Source organism: Amborella trichopoda, chromosome 13 (assembly GCF_054954075.1).
Source record: "Amborella trichopoda isolate Santa Cruz 75 chromosome 13, AtrichopodaSantaCruz75HAP2 v2.0, whole genome shotgun sequence".
NCBI classification, from domain to species: domain Eukaryota; kingdom Viridiplantae; phylum Streptophyta; class Magnoliopsida; order Amborellales; family Amborellaceae; genus Amborella; species Amborella trichopoda.
The window spans coordinates 2,350,514-2,369,821 of NC_142348.1; the positions used below are offsets into that span (position 1 = coordinate 2,350,514).

Below are 19,308 nucleotides of genomic sequence, written 5' to 3' on the forward strand. Positions count from 1 at the left end.
GAGGAGAGAGAAGTATCGTGAAGTAAAAGTAAGGGAGCCCTATTTTGGTGAGATAGAGGAGAGAGAGGCATGGTGAAGTAAAAGTAAGGGAGGGTAGTTTACGCATTTTTATTTTTATATTTGGTTGGGAGTATTTGCATAGAAAGTCTATTTTGGGGAAAAAAGTGAGAGAAAAAATGTAGTTTAGGCATTTTTAATTTTTATATTTTGTTCGGGAGGTATTTGCATAGAAAGTCTGTTTTGGAGAAAAAAGTGAGAGAAAAAATTAGGGTGGGGTCAGTTGCATAGAAAGTGTACTCTTGGGAGTTTTTTGTAATTTTTCCAAAATTTATATAAAGTTGCAATCTTATACTAGAAAAGTAATTAAATGAAATATATATTAAAATAATGAACAATTTGACATAAGGTTGCAACTTTATACTATAGAAGCAAGGTGCACATAAAAAAATTGAGTAGAAAATAATGTTCTAAAATTGGAAAGCCTTCCAATTGATCATCTAGACCTCGATATACATGGATATAAAGAAAAAAAATTAAATCCTAATTATGAATACAAGTCTATCATTTGGACTATAATTGTGAATATAAAAATAATATTATTCTTTTGACCATAAATTCAGGGGTTAAAGGTTATCAGGTCTAAACCAATATTATCAAGATCAAAATGCATAAAATATAATTAGTTAACTTTCATACAAAAAACCCATAGTTGCTTTTAGTAGTCCTATGTGAAATATGAGGGCTAAGGGTGTACCTTTGATCATCGACAGGCTTTGAGATTAATTTTTTGGACTTTATTATGATATGACAAAATGACGATAGCCGCAAGTAATAGTGAAATATTTTTATCGAAGGTAAACAATATAAAATTATACAACACAACCAATGCAAAAAGTATACAATCCCACATAGAGGGGCATCTAAGAGAGGAAAAACAAAGAGAAAAGGGTCAGGCATTCAAAGATAAATATAGGTGTCGTAGGAAGTAGGAATGAGAGAGAGAGAGAGAGAGAGAGGGGAAAAAAGATAAAAAAAGGTACCTTAGGAAGTAGGAATTAGAAAAAAAAAAAAAAAAAAAGAAAAAAAGAGAAGAAGAAGAAGAAGACAAGATTCTTAGGAACAACCAATTAGAAAGAGAATACAAGGGCAAGGGTGAGGTTTGTATAAGGGGAAAGCTTTATATGTTGCCCTACAACATAATAGAAGTTTTATGTTCCCTCTTATCCAACTATCCATTTTTATAGAGGGCTAAAATTGTCTCAATCGCAATGTATCCCAATCACAACGTGACGTCGCTATACTGTTTTATTTTTAATTTTTTTTCTATAAACTGTTTTGACACCAAATTTTGGATGTCCATTCTTATAATAATTCTCGCACTAAATAAAAATATAAAAAAAATATTTTCAATAAAATAAAATGACCAAAATACCTCTGAAAGATTTAAGGGGTATTTTGGTCATTATTTTTTATCAAAAAATTATTGTTAATATTTTTCATAGGTGCGCCCCAATGAGAAGATGACACGTACCAAATTTCATATTCAAAAGAATTGTATTAAAAAAATTAAAAATAAAATACTTCGAGACGCCGAATCTAAGATCAAACGATGAGTAGCTCTCTTGATAAAAAATGAACGGCTGGATGGTAGGGGGAATATAGAACTTCTATGTTATAAAGGGCACATAGAAAGCTTTCCCTTGTATGAGTGCATCTCAAAACTATGTCTAAAATACAGTTTAATTGCTGCAAAGCTTTGCTCCAAAAATGGTGATGATCAATCATATCTATAAACAATTGAAAAACTTGAAAATAGATCATCCAAACGACGTGTTAGAAAATGGATTAGAAATCCCTTTTTTTTCACACTTATGAATCTCGCGGTTGAGATGATCGATTTGAAGGTTTTCCAGCATAAAAACAACCTTCTCTATCATTTTTTAAAGTGCACCATACTCCTATAGTATAAGGTTGACATCTTATACAAACTCTTTCCAGAATTTATAAAGGGTATCTTGAGAAGGTTTAAACAAGAGTGTCGTTTTAAACCATTCAATTAAGGTGTACTTCCAAATTTTATCATAACATATAATTTTGGTGTAAAAAATTATTAGGATTATCTGAAAATCTATTTTTATATCTAATTATAAAATTTTAAGCTCTAAAATCAAGTAGATATATAAACATATGAAAATCTTGAAAATGGACGGTCTAGATAATGTGTTGTAAGATGCATTATTTCCAAAGCTCAAAATCTTTTTTTTGTAATATTCATACATCTTTATGTCGAAATGATCAATTAGGGCGTTTTTCAACATTAAAACAACCTTCTTTGATGGAATTTTGAGATGCATCCTTATTTCTACATTTTAAGGTTGGAACCTTATATAAACTTTTTCCTTTGAACAAAAACAAAGAAGAGCCGCTCCAACAAACGGTCCAATAATAGGAGAACATACCTATCACTTCATCAATTATTTTTATTTTTTAAAAGGAAATGTTGATGTGAAAAACGAGCTGAACCCCTGTTTTCTGCTGAACAGCAGTCGCAGGAGACCGATCTTCTCTCCTTTCCACAAACCGCAAAAATCAAGCCAATGGGAACTCCTTTCACCACTTTCTCTCTCTTACTTTCAGCCTTCTTCCTCATAATCCTTCCACTTTCTCAATCTATTCCCTTCGTCGTGTTCCATGGTAAGTTCTCTCTATTGTTGGTGAATACCACCTCTCTCTTGTGGGTGAATTCCATGGACTGCTCATTTAGTTCTTACAGTTCTCAAAATTTTATGGATTTTGATTGAGACCTTTTTTTTTTTCTTCTTCTCAAATTACAGCCAAATTGGGCATAAACAACTACACTTGTTCATAATTTATAACTATAGCTTTAACACTGCACATGTCACCTGAAATTCTCCATTGAATTGGTTGGTACTTTTTATTTTCTTGATGTAATGCTACACTTCACCTGGATAAATTATCTAAACAGAACTCTATCACTTACTCTCTTTCACTCCATCTGAATCTACCTACCTGCTGATCTACCTAGCTGTATTTATTAGTTTGTATTGATGTAACATGGACATGTGTGGTTTTTGTTGGGTGTCGATACGACAAGGACATGATATTCTTGTCTCATGCTTGATGATTCTTGTTAACCTTTCTCGCTTACATATCAAAATAAGAGTACAACAATGTCACGTAACATCCCATCTCCCCTATTATCTAAATGATATAGGGATGTATCAATGTCTGAATGGCTAATTTCAAGGTTGGCATTATATATAGGAGCGGTGGTAAATCTCTTATTGGTCTTATTATCTTATATGTAGTTATGTATGATCTTATTTATTATTTTATAATGAAATCTATAGCCATTATTAAGTTGGGTTGGCTCTTTAATAGTATGCAATTTGAAACTCAAAAAGTCCAACTCAAACTCATCTGGCTGCAAAATCTGAATTGAGAACTTTTGGAACTGGCCGAGACTTACCAGTTCTCAAGGTTTGATTGTTAATTGTTTAATAGTCGGCCAATCTTTGAAAGACCAGACTGATTTGCCTAACTGGGTTCGGGACCCAACTGATTTCCACCCTGAATCCTTACTTTAGAACACTAGACTCATGTTAGTTCCATTAATTGTGCTTGAATCCTAGCAAACCCACTCTTTAAAATTTCTCGATGTACTTTACCGCTGCTTGCATACAGAAGAAAACAAATCTGTGCTATGTTAAATATGAGATCCTATTTTCCCAACACAATAATAGTGTAATCGCAAACCCCATGCATATTCAATGCTGTTCAGTTTTAATGGTGGAAACTTCTACCTTGCTATATATGCTTGTATCTGCATTATATTTTGATTGTTCAATAAATTAAGGCCATTTATTTTCCAAATCCAATAATTAAGGTCATTTGCAAAGAAAGATCAGTTCTACGTAAGCTCAAAGGCAACGTAAAATGCTATTGCTATGTATGTTATGGGGAACTTATTCTTGATTACAAAAGGGAGCATAATTGGTAATGACTGATTACCAATGATTAGACTTGGTGAATTTAGATGCAAGAACCTTGTACTCAAGTTGTGTTCCATCTTGCACAATTTTCACTTCTTTTGTAATAGTTTCCTTGCTCTTTCATTCATAATGCAATAAGGCCTATCATAGAAGACATTTTCTCCGTCGTTATAACAAAATATGCAGTAAGTTGCTTTATACAATATCTTTATTTCCTAGATTTTAGAAACTACTATGTTATTCTTATCGGTCTAAGAAGGGTGAGGGCTTTAAATTTTCCCAACCCTTCCCAATCCCGGGTAAAGGAAGTAGATTATGTTAGTCAGCCAGCTAGCGTAAAACTTTGCCAAATCTTATCATGAATCTTGAACCTATGATATATGAGAGAAGAATAGAGGAACATGATAGCCGACCCCAACTAATCGGGATAAGGCTTGGATGATGACTCAGTTATTCTTTTCTTTTTCTTTTTTTCTATTCTTATATGTTATTTCTTACTAATTATTGTACTAACTAATGTTGCATTTCATTTGTTACATCTATTCTAATTTGATATCCACTTTGATTTCAAGTACAAAATTTGTCTTTGGGTGTCTGCGTAAACATGGGCAAATATTTTCTGTAGGTAAGCTGATCATTTTGAGAATTGTATTGTGAAAAAACTATATATATTTTAGATTGGTAGAAGTCTCTGAGAGATATCGTAGAAAAGCTACTTGGCGACTGCATCTTGTTGACATTTAATGTGCTGAAAGTTTGGGATTTATACTTGTCACTACTGTTCTCTAAAGACTAGACTTCCAGGTTTGGGTACCTTCTATCCATCTACTCTAATTTTTGGAGGTAGAGTATGTCATGATCCTGCATGAGAAGACTAGAGCTCGCTAAACTACCGGTTTTTTAACAGTTACCCAATCACTATGTTAATTCTCATGCTGTAACATTGATATATTACAGGTATTGGAGACCAGTGTTCCAATCGAGGAGTTACTCAATTCACTGAGCTCTTAGGCAATTGGTCCAGCTCTAAAGGTTATTGCATGTATGCTTTTATCATCCCCTGGATCTCAACTTATGGAATATCATTATTGATTATGGTTTTGATGAGCATATTTAAATGATAACTCAGTACTAAGCATGCATCTTGATTGTGGCTCACATGATGAAGTATTTAATGGCATTTGTGTCTCTTGGTTGGTTCCTGAAGGTCTAATATATTTTGGGTTCATGCTTGAAGTGTAAGGTGTAAAAAGTTGTCATGAGATCTTGTACTACATATATTAAGTAATATAAAGTCATGGTTATCCCAAAAAAAAAAAAAAAAGACCAATCAGAATTTATGTTGTCAGGCTCCTTTATCCTTTAGAGAGAATTTGAACCTCCTTTTTGTATTGATGGTTTCCAACTTTCTATTAGTGATATCTAGTGCATCTATGGAAGAGACATTATAATTGAATGGGCTAGAGAAAATCATAAGTCCATTTTGGTCATCACCATATATGAAATGATGGATGGTATAGGTAAGAGTCTGAGATCCACCAGAACAAGCGGTGATCCCAATGGCAGTCCCACTCTGTCTCTCTATCACTGTTCATCATTTTATTGGGTAGTGGCAACCCTAATGGAGTACAGTCTTTCGCAGTCCATTGGATTACAGTGTACTTTCCTTTTGTGTAGTAAATTGTGGCTCTGATTTCTCCCTTGTTCTACTTGTAGAGAAATTGGAAATGGGTCTTGGGATTCTTGGGTTCTGCCCCTTGCAGAACAGGTAAGACTTGATCGCAGAAAATTACAACCACATGTCTGACTATGTGAGGGTTTTTTCGCTGTATATTTTTTAAGTCTTTTTTTTTTTTTTTTTTAAATCAGGATTTTGTTTTCTCTTTATGTCTTTCACTGACTGAGGATTACTTTCTCTGATTGCAGACGGAGATTGCCTGTGTAAAGGTGGGAAAGTTGTCTTGGTTTTTCACTCATAATGGCCAATCAAGCATTTAAAACATTTGCCTCATTGATTTCTTGATGAATTCTGATAGGTGAAGGAAATTGAAGAACTAAAAGAGGGTTATAACATTGTTAGTCTTTCCCAGGTAATTGGACATTAGTATATGTTGCTGTATATCCTTTATAAGATAACCTCATTAATAATTGAAAGAAATAATCAAATGAGAGGATGTCGTCATCGATGGTAGTTAAATGATATCTGTTTTTCATGTCAGGGATTTGGGGTTTCATATAAGGTTGGGTTTAGTAATAAATTTTGGTTTATTTTTCAGATTAGAAATTTGTATAGAAGTTGCTATTAGGTTTAATTTGTTCATGTAAAATATAAATCTAATATTGGTGTTTTTGGTCTATTTTCAAGGTTTTGTAATTTTTATAGATATTCGTTGCTCTGCTAGTTTCTTTAATTGTTTTTCGTAAATACAAGAGACTTTCATGAACCAGGCCTGATGATTTCGTTTTATTAAAAAGGAGTTTTGCCTCTTTGGAACCGCAGTTACTAAGCTGTTTTATTTTCCCTGGATATTGCTTATTATTATCGACAGACCACTTAAAATTGATGGGATCTATGGCTTCATCTATCTAGAATTGGAATTCCAACTGTGTGTTACCCCAGTCAAAACTGGAAAACTTCAGGGCAAGTTTTCTGTGTCAAAGTTGTACAATTGTGGCTTTTTTGTATGAGAGCCACTGCTAGTGCCCATTTTCTATAGTTATTTTGTGTACTCTGAAGTCTGAAAGAGTGTGCTTTACGACTAACATGTGCCATCTCTTCCGGATCCAGTAGCATGGAAATTTAAGAATAAGTATCTTCGTTCACCTAGTCTAGGAGTGATGGCTATGTTTAATAATGATGGCATTTCTTTTGGTAGGTAATTAGAGATTATCGCTAGATCCATGAACCAATATATCTTAGATTAATGTATATAATATCATGTTTTAGATTAATTTGTAACTTATTTACTTGCAATACAAGCAAGTTGATGGTTATTCTCCTCTCAACTGGTGTTCTTTTATGAGTATCTCAGTTTCTTCGTGACAGTTAGAATGGCAATTCCTGATCATTAAGATGTCTTGCAGGGGAACTTAATAGCTCGAGGGGTTATTGAGTTCTGTGAAGGAGGGCCTCCAGTAAGATCTCTAATCTTGTATTTCCCTTTTCTTTGAAAAATACCTTTTTGATGGTTTTATCCCTTCTAAACATTAGAAAAGTTTATCAAATCACACCCGAAAGTTGAACTATTTAGCATCTCACTCGGTTTCTTTGCCTAATTTCAAATAGATCATAAGTCTTTTGATCAGATTTCACATAGCACATCAAAGGACACATCATCATGGGTCATAAATTGTGGATGGGTGAAATATTAAGTAGTTGATATCTCAGGTGTGATTTGATAAATTTCCTCAAATTTTATGTTAGGAAGGCACTGGGATGGTTTCCTAAGAGGATTTAAATTTATTATCATTTGTCCATATCCATTGCTGACCATTGCTAAATTTGAGCTGTGCAAAATAATGTTGCTTCATGTTTCATCTTTTAACAGGTCAAGAATTTTATCTCTTTAGCAGGGCCTCATGCTGGTACTGCTTCAGTACCGCTTTGTGGAGTGAGTGTTCTATAGACATACCTATCTGGTTTATTTTATAATTTCTTGGTTTTCATTTATTTTAAGAATTGGGTAACTATCATGCTTTAATGGCCTATCCAATATGGAAACCTTGACGCTTTGAAGGCTGAAATATCAAATACTGAGCCGGAATGGGATGGTCAATTACAAGAAGAAAAACAAAAGCAAAAGGAAAGGAAGTGGGATTAGAGTCGGTCAATTGCCAAAAAATAAAGAATCAGAGGGTTTTGAGGATGCACTTGTAATATAATTTGGGAATGCTTTATATATTATGCCCATATTGATGTGTTAGTGTGCATGGGTTTTGTACGAGATAATGCCAATCAAGATTACTTTTGACCCTTAGTTTGAAGCCAACAAAGGATACCGAAGAGAATTTATTGTGATTCTACTACTTTTTGCAGAGAGGTTTTATATGTATTCTTGTGGACACCCTCATCAAGTCAGAAATCTATTCTGATTACGTTCAGGTTTGCTTCTCTTAAGCACAAGTTGTCCTGCGCCCCCCCTCTCTCTCTCTCTCTCTCTCTCTCTTCACAACAAAACCACAAGGGAGTCGTAGCAGTCAATTTGGCTAGTTCAAATGCCCAACCCTCAAAAGGAATTGCATAATTATGGTGGTTGGCCTCTTGGCTGGCAAGATTGTAAGGGCTCAAACGTCAACACTATAAGCTTGAGTTCAAATTCCTGGTTGCCCACCTAAAAACAGAAAAGATGAAAATGAAAAAAAAAAAAACTTAATAGCATTGTTACTCCTCCTAGAAAGTAGTATGTAATCGAACAATCTTACATTATTAGTACTGAACCTTAAAGTTGGTGCATATTCCTAACTGTGGATAGATCTGATTTGCAGGAACATTTGGCTCCAGCTGGCTTTCTCAAAATCCCTACTGTAAGTGAATTTTTTTGGCTATTCACTTTTATCTTGGTTAATGAAGGGTGAACATATCATAACTGTCATGTTTTATTTATTCATGTTTTGTCCAACATTAACGAATAATCGCACGCCTCATCTTCATCTATTAGTTGTTGCATGATTAACGTGCAAGATTTCCTTTCCTATTTCTTCTTTTTCCTGGTATCCATTTACAATGATCAAGAACAAGGTATCCAAAGGCGTTTATAGCTAGAACTTCATTGGCAAAGAAGTCAAATGAAAAACAGTTTGATGATGATGATGATTGTGTGCGTATGTGTGTGCGTGTGAATGTGCACTCATACGCGCGAGAGAGAGGGAGAGAAAGAGAAAGAGAGAGAGAGAGAGAGAGAGAGAGAGAGAGAGAGAGTATTTGCATGAATTCTCTGGTTTCATGTTTTATGCCAATTTTCTAGAGAGAGAGTATTTGAATGAATTCTCTGGTTTCATGTTTTATGCCAATTTTCTCCATTGCTGTGACAATCCTCTACTGTTACATGTTCACTCGAATGTCTAGAACTTTTAATTCTTAAGTCTTCTATCTTATCTTTTCTCTGTCAGGATATTGAGGACTACTTAAAAGGATGCAGGTTTCTCCCAAAGCTCAACAATGAGATTCCCAATGAGAGAAACTCTACCTACAAAGAGAGATTTAGTAGTTTGCAGAATTTAGTTCTTATCATGGTAAGCAAGTAGTGTTTCCTTGATATTATGAATTCTAAGGATCAATTGGATATCTTAGTGTGAGTGAGTGTGTGTGTGAGAGAGAAAGAGTGATGTTTGGTGATTGTTTCCACAGTTTGAGCACGATACCGTATTGATACCGAAAGAAACCTCCTGGTTTGGATACTATCCTGATGGTTCCTTCAGAACAATTTTGGCACCTCAAGAGGTGATCTCTCTCTCTCTCTCTGAGAGTCGTACTGTTGAGGGTTCCCTTATCTCATATATTTGTCTTATGATTCTTGTAAAAATTTAATCTTCATGATTGATGTGCTCAAATGTTTAATGTTTTTAAAAACCTTAAAAAAGTATCATGATATTTTAAAAGAAAGAATTTTGCTTGATATAATGAGACTTGTATCCTTATCCCATTCTCATTTTCTTCATTCCAAGTTTTATATGTAACTATATTATAAGTTCAATAGAAAACTATCAGTATAAAGGGTAAGAATTTAACAAAAAGAACGAAAAAAAGTTAAATGAAGATTCCTTTCTCTTATATCTTTTGTTGAAAGGGAAATATGTTTTGAATTTCTGTTCGAATATTTTCCTTCTCATTTCCTTTAAGCTTTTCCCAAGAATTTCCAATAGACAAATTTGAAAATCACCCCAATAAGATAATTTGGAGATCAACATACCTTGTCTCTTGGCTTCCTCTCACTTCCCCCTCTCTCTCTCTCTCTCTCTCTCTCTCTCTCTCTCTCTCTCTCTCCATAGGAGAGAGAATTCTTTCCCTTTTTTAATTGCATGTCCTCTATAATTTACAAACTAATTTCGACATGCAAATGCCATGCTATGGAATTTGCAGACAGCCCTCTATGTCGAAGATTGGATCGGTCTCAAGACATTGGATGATGCTGGGAAAGTGAAATTCATAAGTGTTCCTGGAAATCACCTCGGCATCTCAAAAAGCGACATGCGAAAGTACATAGTTCCATATTTAGGAGATGAAAATTCACCAAAAATCACAAAAAAATTACCTTATGAGAGGATACCATCCTTGAGGAAACTGATTATGGGATAGAGGTATTCATCAGTGTGAACTGTGAGTTGACTGATGAGATTGATGTATCATGGTTAAGACTATTGTGGTCATTTGATGTTTGTGGGACATGGAGTATATGTATGAATGGTCCATAACATTTTACCGCATTTTTTCATTGAAATTGAGAACCGATTCACCGAGTTCCTGTATGGGAGAGAGAGAGAGAGAGAGGGTTCAACACAAAAGCATGAGTATTCTTTGGAGCTGAATAAAATCATTTGAAGCAAGTTGTTGTCGCCCTAGGTGAGTTTGTAAAATCTAGGGACTTGTAATGATCATACCTCATTGAATAAAAGCAAGGGCAGGCAACTAGCAAGACCAGGGCTTTAGCTCCGTCAGGCCAAAGAAGCCCAAGCCTGACTTAGGGCTTGGGGTGAGAATTTACCTGGATTGGATTCAAAACCCGAATTTCAAATTTTATCCGGATCTAGATATGGATCTAAGATTCGGATTCTATAGGGATCTAAATAGTAATTTGGATCGGATCTATGTACAAGTAGATTCGATCCGGATCTAACCCAATTATTAAAATATTTGTGCAAGCTTTCTATTCTTCCTTTACTGCATAAAATTTCTATACTTCTTCCTTCCAACCATCCATTTTGAATAGACGGTTAAGATGACCCCAATCACAATATCATGTTTGTACACTATTCTATTTTTAATTTTGTTTTTTACAAATTATTTTGACACCAAATTCTGGGTGTCCACTTCTCTCTTAAACTCGCATTTGTAAAAATATTTTCAATAAAATAAAATGATTAAAATGCCCCTGAAAGTTTCAAGGGATATTTTGATCATATTTTATCGAACAAATTGTTTTAATGTATTTTTTTGGTTGCAATCCATTGAGAAGATGACACGTATCAAATTTTATATTCATAAAATTTGTTAAAAAAATTTAAAAATAAAATATTTTGAGCCGTTGGATCATTAGATCAAACGGTTAGTGGCTCACTTGATCTAAATTGAACAGTGTGATGGGTAGAGAAATATATATCTTCTATGCTATAATGAAAGTATAGAAACATTTCCCAAAGTATAATACATATACTGGGATGGGAAGAGAAATATATCTCTTTTATGCTATAATGGAAGTATCAAAACATTTCCCAAAGTATAATACATATACATATATGTATATGTTATATAGCATTTTTTGGAGAAATTATTGTTAATATACTTTAATTTTAAGAAACCTCGCCCACACTTTTTTTTGCAATTTTCAGTATTTTTTGGATGAAAATACACTTTACGGTAGTCTTTCTACCGTAATGCATTGCGACCATTACAGTAATTAAAATACCGTTGTAAATGCATTCAACCATTACGATAATTAAAATACCTTTGTAAATAGAAATAGAATTACGGTACTTATAGTATCGTAATAAGATAAACATCTATTACAGTACTTTAATTACCATAATAACAATGCATTGCACCTATTACGGTAATTAAAATACCGTTGTAAATAGAGATATAATTATGGTACTGTAATAACATAAACATCTATTATGGTACTTTAATTACCGTAATAACATAGAGTATTACGGTAATTAAAATATTTTAAAGTAGTATTACGGTAATTTAAGTACCGTAATATTGCCCAACTCATTACGAAAGATTGTTTACTCTCTCGAGCCTACTATTTACTTCCTCTCTCGACAAAAATCCACGTTAGTTCTAATTTTTCAAATCTCAAATTTTTAGGATATAATCTCAACTTAATTTTTGTATGGTTCTTAAAATTTTAGAACTAAAACACGTTTAAATAGGTGTTTTTGAGCGAGAGAGTAGATCCACATGGTGCTCCAATGGGAGCATAGATTTTTTGAAAAGGGTAACCCTAACATTAGCTTTTAAAGTATTATGGTACTTAACCATAATATTGTAAGTACCGTAATACTTTAAAAGCTTCAAACCAAAGCTAATATCAAGGTTACCCTTTTCAAAAAAATCTATGTTCCCATGGGAGCACGATGTGGATCTACTCCCTTGTTCAAAAACATCTATTTAAGTGTGTTTTCATTCTAAAATTTTGAGAACCATATAAAAATTAGGTAGAGATTATATCTTAAGAATTTAAGATTTGAAAAATTAGAGCTAACGTGGATTTTTGTCAAGGGAGTAAATAAAAAGTAGGCGTGAGAGAGTAAAAAAATCTTTCGTGTTGAGTTGGGCAATATTACGGCACTTAAATTACCGTAATATTACTTTAAAATATTACAGTATTTTAATTACTGTAATACTTTATGTTATTACGGTAATTAAAGTACCGTAATACTCTATGTTATTACTATAATTAAAGTACCGTAATATATGTTTATGTTATTACGGTACTAGAAGTACCGTAGTATTCTATCTCTATTTACAACAGTATTTCAATTACCGTAACGGTCGCAATGCATTTCGGTAGAAAGACTACCGTAAAAGGTATTTTCATCCAAAAAAAAGCCGAAAATTGAGAAAAAAGAGTGTGTCAGAGGTTTTGGAAAGTTTGGGTTTTTTTTTGTGATTTTCTTAAAATTAAGGTATATTAACGATAATTTCTCTATTTTTTGTTATTTATTATTTTATAGATAAAATAATATATAAAATATTATTTTTTTTATCCGATAGAGTTTGAAACCTGATCCAAATCCCATGTATGCTTTTTGGATCCAGATTCAGCTTTGAATATTTTGAATCTGATTGGATCCAGATCTGAACCCATGTATATTTTTCGGATCTGAATATGAATTGAAATCCTAGTGGATCCAATCCTGATCCAACCCATGCTCAGCCCTACCTAAGGCCTTTGGTTAGGTTGCTGGCCGAACCCGGCCTTGGCCCATTAGGGTTGTAGCAAGCCTAATGGAGATTAAAAGAGAAAATATATATAAATTGAAAAAAAAATCAGGCTGGACCTACCGGGCCCAGACCTCAAGCCAAATTTTGTGGCTCAGGCCCTCTTTTTCTAGGTCGGGTTGACCATGCAGTCCAGCCCTAGCCCTAAAACCCATTCAAGCTAATTGAGTGCCTACGCGAATTTGAACAGAGGAGATATAGTTTGCAGCAAGAGTTTGGACCTACAAACAAACATCATCAGCAGGCAGCCTAATACCAAAATAGACATAGCATAACTTCCAGGTCCCCCAAGCCAGTTATAGGTATGACAACTTACAGTCTCATCAGAAAATTCTCACCCAACAATTGTGTGTGCGATTCTATTTCGGAGCCACCGCTGAATCAAAATACAGGAAAAGCATGAGCTCGACTACCAATTTCACTGACAGTCATTTTCTAAGTAAGATATGGATATGAAGCTTCATAGGCACTCATTTAACACCATCAGTGTTGAGTCTAACTGATTTCAGTGATCCAAATCACTGATCTAACACCTTGATAGAGCCAATAGTTTTAGTGGTATAACAGAATTGGAAGTCATCAGACTTTCAATTCAGAACTCACTACATTTTCCCCACAGAAGACTGAGAAGTAAAACAGGCCAGCAATTGAAGTGTTTAATGTCAGTTGAAAGTTTCAATGAGCTTCCCTTCTCTTTTGGGTATGTATTTTGTGGCAAGATTCCGCAAGTCTACAGATGGTATTATATAGGGAAATTATCGTTAATATACTTTAAATTTAACAAAATTAGAAAAAAACCTCAAACTACTCAAAATCTCACCCACACCCTTTTTATCAATTTTCGTGATTTTTTAGATGAAAATGCCCTTTACAGTAGTCTTTCTACCGGAATGGCATGATAGAATTACGGTACTTTGAGTACCGTAATACTCATTACGGTAGTCTTAGTACCATAATGCTCCTTAATATCATTACGGTCATAAAAAGACCGTAATGCTCCGAAGTCCATTGAAACTCATTACGGTCCTAAGAGTCCCATAATGCTCATTACGGTACTCTTAGTACCGTAGTGCTCCTTAAGACAATTAAGGTCATAAAAGACCGTAATGGTCCAATATCCACTGAAATTCCAACGAACTTCGGACTATTACAGTCTTTTTATGACCACAAAGAAGTTTAAGAACATTACGGTAAAAAAACTACCGTAAAAGGCATTTTCGTCCAAAAAATCGTGAAAATTGGGAAAAAAAGTATGGGCGAGGTTTGGGAAAGTTTGCGGTTTTTTTTCAATTTTGTTAAAATTAATGTATATTAACGATAATTTCTCTATTATATACTATAACATCATCTACCTATAGTATGGATAAATTAATCACCCTTAGCTATCGGATATGAAATTTGACAGCTTGAGCTATCACACTTGTAAAATCTTATTTAGACTTTGAACCTGATCAATGACACAAGCTACCTCCCAAATTACACGTTTAATAGCTAAGGGTGTTTGTAACTTCTTTGTACCTTCTTATTGTATACTTTTCCAAATGTGAAATCACCTCAACAACCTCAAAGCACATTTTGTGGCGGCATGCAAATAAGGGCCTCACATTGTATCCAACTTTGAAAGCCCTTGATTCTAGTAGTAACTTAATGTACATAAGCTTCATCATTTTCTCATGCTTTTTATGGAACCCCTTGATTTTAAAGAGTAATTCACTAAAATGCCACTAAATGAGCATGTAGATATATGAATAACTAATGGAAATCAGTTAACAAAATGGATAAAACATTCGAAAGCAGAGGACCCATGGAATATTATGTGCTTTTATCTATCCCCCTCAATGTCTTTTAGTGAGCCTTAGAAATTCTATTGTGCTTGTTCTCCAGCTTTGGAAATTAGTTGGCAAATGTGTCACTCGATGTGCATGTAGCAAAATGTATTGTATTCAAGAGAGAGATGATGGAGTGTTGTCCATCTTCCTCCTATATATAGGAAGCAGATTATGGGACCCATGCTCTTGCTCCATTGGGGATTCAAGGGGAATCCCTTGATTTTGGAGTTTGGACTCCTTTCTACAAAACCTCTCTGCTTTTCAATGGTCTTTTCACTTTGCACTCTTCTTCTCATGTCCTTGTTATTGCATGCTTCTCCGCATCTTGAAGTACAATGCTTACATGTTATACCTAAAAGAAACAAACAAACAAAAAAAAAGTTGGCAAACCCTAGCTCTTACAACCATCACAGGGATTAGGGATCTAAATCTTAGGCTTGTAGAAAAAATAGAGAAAAAAAATGGCCCCCTTCATCCTAGGGATTAGGGATCTAAATATTGGGTTTTATCTTTCAAGCATATGCTAGATTTCTGAAATCAATAGCTTAGAAAGAGAACAAGAACAATATAATTACATACGAAGACATCCATACAAGGTTTAGACAAAAATGATCCCATTTTCTTTTATAGTGTCGAGTAGAATGCCAATCTTCCCTTCAATTCTCTCACCCTTCCTCGGTTCATAGGACATAGCAAATACATCAGCATCTTTTGATCGCTCAGCAATCAATCTCCCAATGGTCCGGCAAGCATCCACATCATTGAGAGAAGGCAATGTATTCCTCAAATCCTTTGCATTTGTGGAGGCCACTGAAATCACTTTGCTGGTCCCTCGATGCATCACCTTTGCATGGATGAACCTCTTAGAGAAGAATACATCTAGTAAGAACGGTCTCATGTACATGTCGGTCTTCTGTTTCCAGGACTTCCTATTTGGTTTCTTTGCAGCTTCGCTGCGAGATCTACGTGTCCATGCACATTGCACTACATTTCTCTACAATACCAATTTCATTGAATACTTTTAAGTATGTACCCAATCAAAATCAGATAATTCAGATGTGAGAAATGAAAATTATTTTAGTAAAAGCGTGTGATACTCATTCTTTAGGATTTCTTAATTTTGTACCTAATCATACATACAATTGTTGCCCCAAATTATTCACAGGAAAGTAATGTATACTCCAATGGACTGTTCCATTGGAATCACCCCAGGCCAATGGAATTATGGATCGCGGAGGAGAGAGAATGGAACCATCCAGAACCAGAGATGGACCAAATTGGTGAGCCCCTTCTCTCTAATGCCTGCCCATCATTACACTGGAGAACGATCAACATGGACATATACTTTCCCGGAATTCTTTAGGCAAAGCTATGGTGAGAATGATACAAAGGTCAAAAGAAAAACTGTGTAGACGTTTCAAGTGGGTTTATTGTAAAGCCAGGCTATTGAACTGCTAGTTAGTAAAATGGGCTTGTTTAAAGTTTCCAGGTATGCGTTCTGCCATTTTCTTTCTCAAATCTCCATTCCCTTTATTTACGAGTTGCATTCAACCGATGTATCTGAGGCATGTAGTGTATGTAGCCCTGCATAATTGTATGTTCAAGTCCTAGACCTCAATCAAGTAATATAGGGCTCAAGAAATGGTATGTCAGATGAGGTATCAGGAATGAGTGAGATTCAATGATAAAAAATCAGAAGACTACAGGAAGTTCCAGTGAAAAATGCCTAAAAGAAAGAATTGGACAGTGTCTTGATCCATGAAATCAAAGGATATGTTTATGTGATTTACATAGTGTGGTGCACACATAAGCTTTCCAACATCGGGTCTAATTGGTGGATGGTGGAGATGAGCCGTGTTCTAGTTCTTAGGGCATTTTTTTGCTTTTAGGTCTATGAGCAGGAAAATGGCTTATCCCCCCTGTTCATTGACGGATCGCAAATAGCTGGTCTGTGTACCCTGTATTTAGAGATGCAACTTGTACAATATACCAAAGCACATGCGTGTGAGGATCTATAGAGATCTCACCTTAGCTAAATCCAAAAACCATGGACTAATGGAGTGAGGGCCAAATCCTTAAAGACCCAGGATTCCCAAGCAACCTCAGTATATTTTGATTCTCATCCAACAGAATAACCATTTGCATAATGGCAGATGGTCCTTACTCATCACTATCACCAAGTAATTTCAGCTTCTATAACTGATGCATTCAGATTTTCGACTCATCTAGATTTTTATATCAATCAACCAACCTGTGGAGAGAAGTTCTAAGTAAATCTATTGATGCTAAGAATCTTGTTCTCAATTGAGTAGCAGAGAAAATGATTGGGAAGGCTAAAGATATCTCAAATGTTCTTATGGTATCCTTTGTATAGTTTTCTGATGCATATAAATTTTCCATCCAAATACTCTATGGTTCTCAGTAGTGTTCTAAAACAAGGATTCAGTGTGGGACTGGCTAGGGTCCGACGCCCTAGTTAGCTCAGACTGTCAAAGACTTGACCGAGTCCAAACAAAATAATAAAGGAAATTTATAAAAATACACCTAACTTTCAACAATTTGACAGCTCAACCTTTTTCAACCATTCTAATTCATGGTCGTGTATTTTGATTGAAATTAAACTGCAGAAATGGGTAAAAGGTTGAACGGTTGAACTCTTACGTGTATTTTGATAAACTCCCCAAATAAGAACAAATTATTGAGAACAAATGTTTGGTTCTGGCTTTGGTTCTAGTATTCTAGACTCCACATCTGGCCGAGCCTGAATCACTCGGACGAGTCCGAGCCACACTCGCTGAGTTTTAATACAACGCTACATTCTCATTTTGTCTGCCTAAATTAAAAAATATTCTCCAGTCATATCGAAATGTCAACCATTTTGAAACTTTTCTTGAACTGATCAGAAACGAATACCTCTTCCTTCAACAAATCTTTCATTTCCTTGACATGAAATCAAAGAAACTCAAGATGAAGGTCATAGACACCAACCAATAATCTCAGAAACAAACAGTTGTCGATTTTCAATTCTATAAAGGGAGAACCTTGAGAGAGAGAGAGAGAGAGACAGAGAGAGAGATAGAGAGAGAGAGAAAAACTTCTAAGGAGAGAAATGAAGATCGAGAAACCTTGAGAGAGAGAGAGAGAGGGAGAGGAAGATAAAGAAACCTCTAGAGAGAGAGGGAGGGATGAAAAGAGAGAGAGAATACGATAAACCTTTAGCCTTTAGATAGAGAGAACCCTTTAGAGAGAGAGAGAGAGAGGAAGATAGAGAACAGTTCTAAGAGACTGAGGAGATAGAGAATTCGAGAGAGAAAAGAGAATTCTTTCTGGGTTTTCTACTCATTTGATTGGCCAACGAAGGACATTGTGTATTTCAAAAACACCGAAGAGAGAGAGAGAGAGATACAAATCCACAGTCCAGTTGAGTGTTATCCATTCTCTCTCTTCTCAAAAACATCAAAGAGAGAGATACAAATTCACAGTCCAGTTGAGTGTTACTCCCTCTCTCACTCAAGCAATCAAACCCCAAGAAGAAGCAATCAAAAGGGAAATGCAAGTTCTCGAATGAGATCAAAAGAAAAATTTGTTCAATGAAGCATTAGAAATGCCTAAAAGTAAGAGTATTTACCCTCGGGGAAAGGGGCTCGGCCTGTGAATTTCCTAGAGAGAGATTGTGTAATGGAAACGAGGAAGACCATGAGAAAGAACAAGGTTTGATTCTCCTCTCACTGTTTCCATCAAAACAGAGGCCATTAGGGCTGCTGATTTTTAAGAGAGATGAAGTTGAAGCAGCGACCGCCATTTCCAATCCCAACAATAGCAAAACCAAGGAATAACAGAACCTGAAGAAAACTAGGTTTAGGGTTTTTGGTCTAAGGTTTTCAAATTTTAGGGTTCATGGAGGATTAGAATTTAGGGTTGATACGAGCAGAGAAGCCGGCCTCAGGACAAAGATTTGATGCTAAGAACCACGAGAAGAGAGTAAGTCAGGACATTGACGTTTCCAACGTTGGACCAGTAAGTTGGACGGTGATATGAGTGTGAATTCCACCAAAGTCAGGTGCTTGGGCTTGAGTGGTGGTTCGATCAATACGTTGAACGGTGATGGAGGAGTGAATCCCTCTTGGGCTTGAGTGCTTAGCACTTCACTTTTAGCGCTGCTGCGTCTCAAGTTTGATTCCCATGGAAAAATAATCAATAAAAAATATGTGATTGGATCTTGACCGTCCAAAAATTAGATGGATAATCTCCCGAGTCTTAGTACACAATGCTCTTGAGACACATTTAGAGTGTATATTAAAGA

The 19,308-nt window shown here is 35.1% G+C and overlaps 2 protein-coding genes across 3 annotated transcripts; one reads left to right on the plus strand and one right to left on the minus strand.

Moving 5' to 3' along the window:
* Positions 1-2,345: 2,345 nt before the first annotated feature.
* LOC18428257 (alpha/beta-Hydrolases superfamily protein) lies at positions 2,346-10,469 on the plus strand. Its single transcript, XM_006837293.4, has 12 exons — positions 2,346-2,694; positions 4,971-5,055; positions 5,730-5,781; positions 5,940-5,960; positions 6,050-6,103; positions 7,098-7,148; positions 7,562-7,624; positions 8,050-8,115; positions 8,499-8,537; positions 9,123-9,245; positions 9,361-9,453; positions 10,093-10,469. The coding sequence occupies exons 1-12, from the start codon at positions 2,598-2,600 to the stop codon at positions 10,306-10,308; spliced, it is 960 nt and encodes a 319-aa protein (XP_006837356.1). The 5' UTR covers positions 2,346-2,597; the 3' UTR covers positions 10,309-10,469.
* A 4,632-nt stretch (positions 10,470-15,101) lies between these two features.
* On the minus strand, positions 15,102-18,954 carry LOC18428256 (Ribosomal L18p/L5e family protein). Of its 2 annotated transcripts, XM_020663691.2 has the most exons (3): positions 18,634-18,954; positions 15,585-15,999; positions 15,102-15,357 (listed from the first exon to the last, which is right to left on the minus strand). In XM_020663691.2, exons 1-2 carry the CDS (start codon positions 18,805-18,807, stop codon positions 15,604-15,606), a joined length of 570 nt encoding a protein of 189 aa, XP_020519350.1. In that variant the 5' UTR covers positions 18,808-18,954; the 3' UTR covers positions 15,102-15,357; positions 15,585-15,603. The 2 variants fall into 2 exon arrangements, with proteins under 2 accessions (XP_020519350.1, XP_006837355.1); XM_006837292.4 differs by lacking the exon at positions 15,102-15,357 and having other exon boundaries at positions 15,551-15,999.
* Between the last annotated feature and the right edge of the window lie 354 nt (positions 18,955-19,308).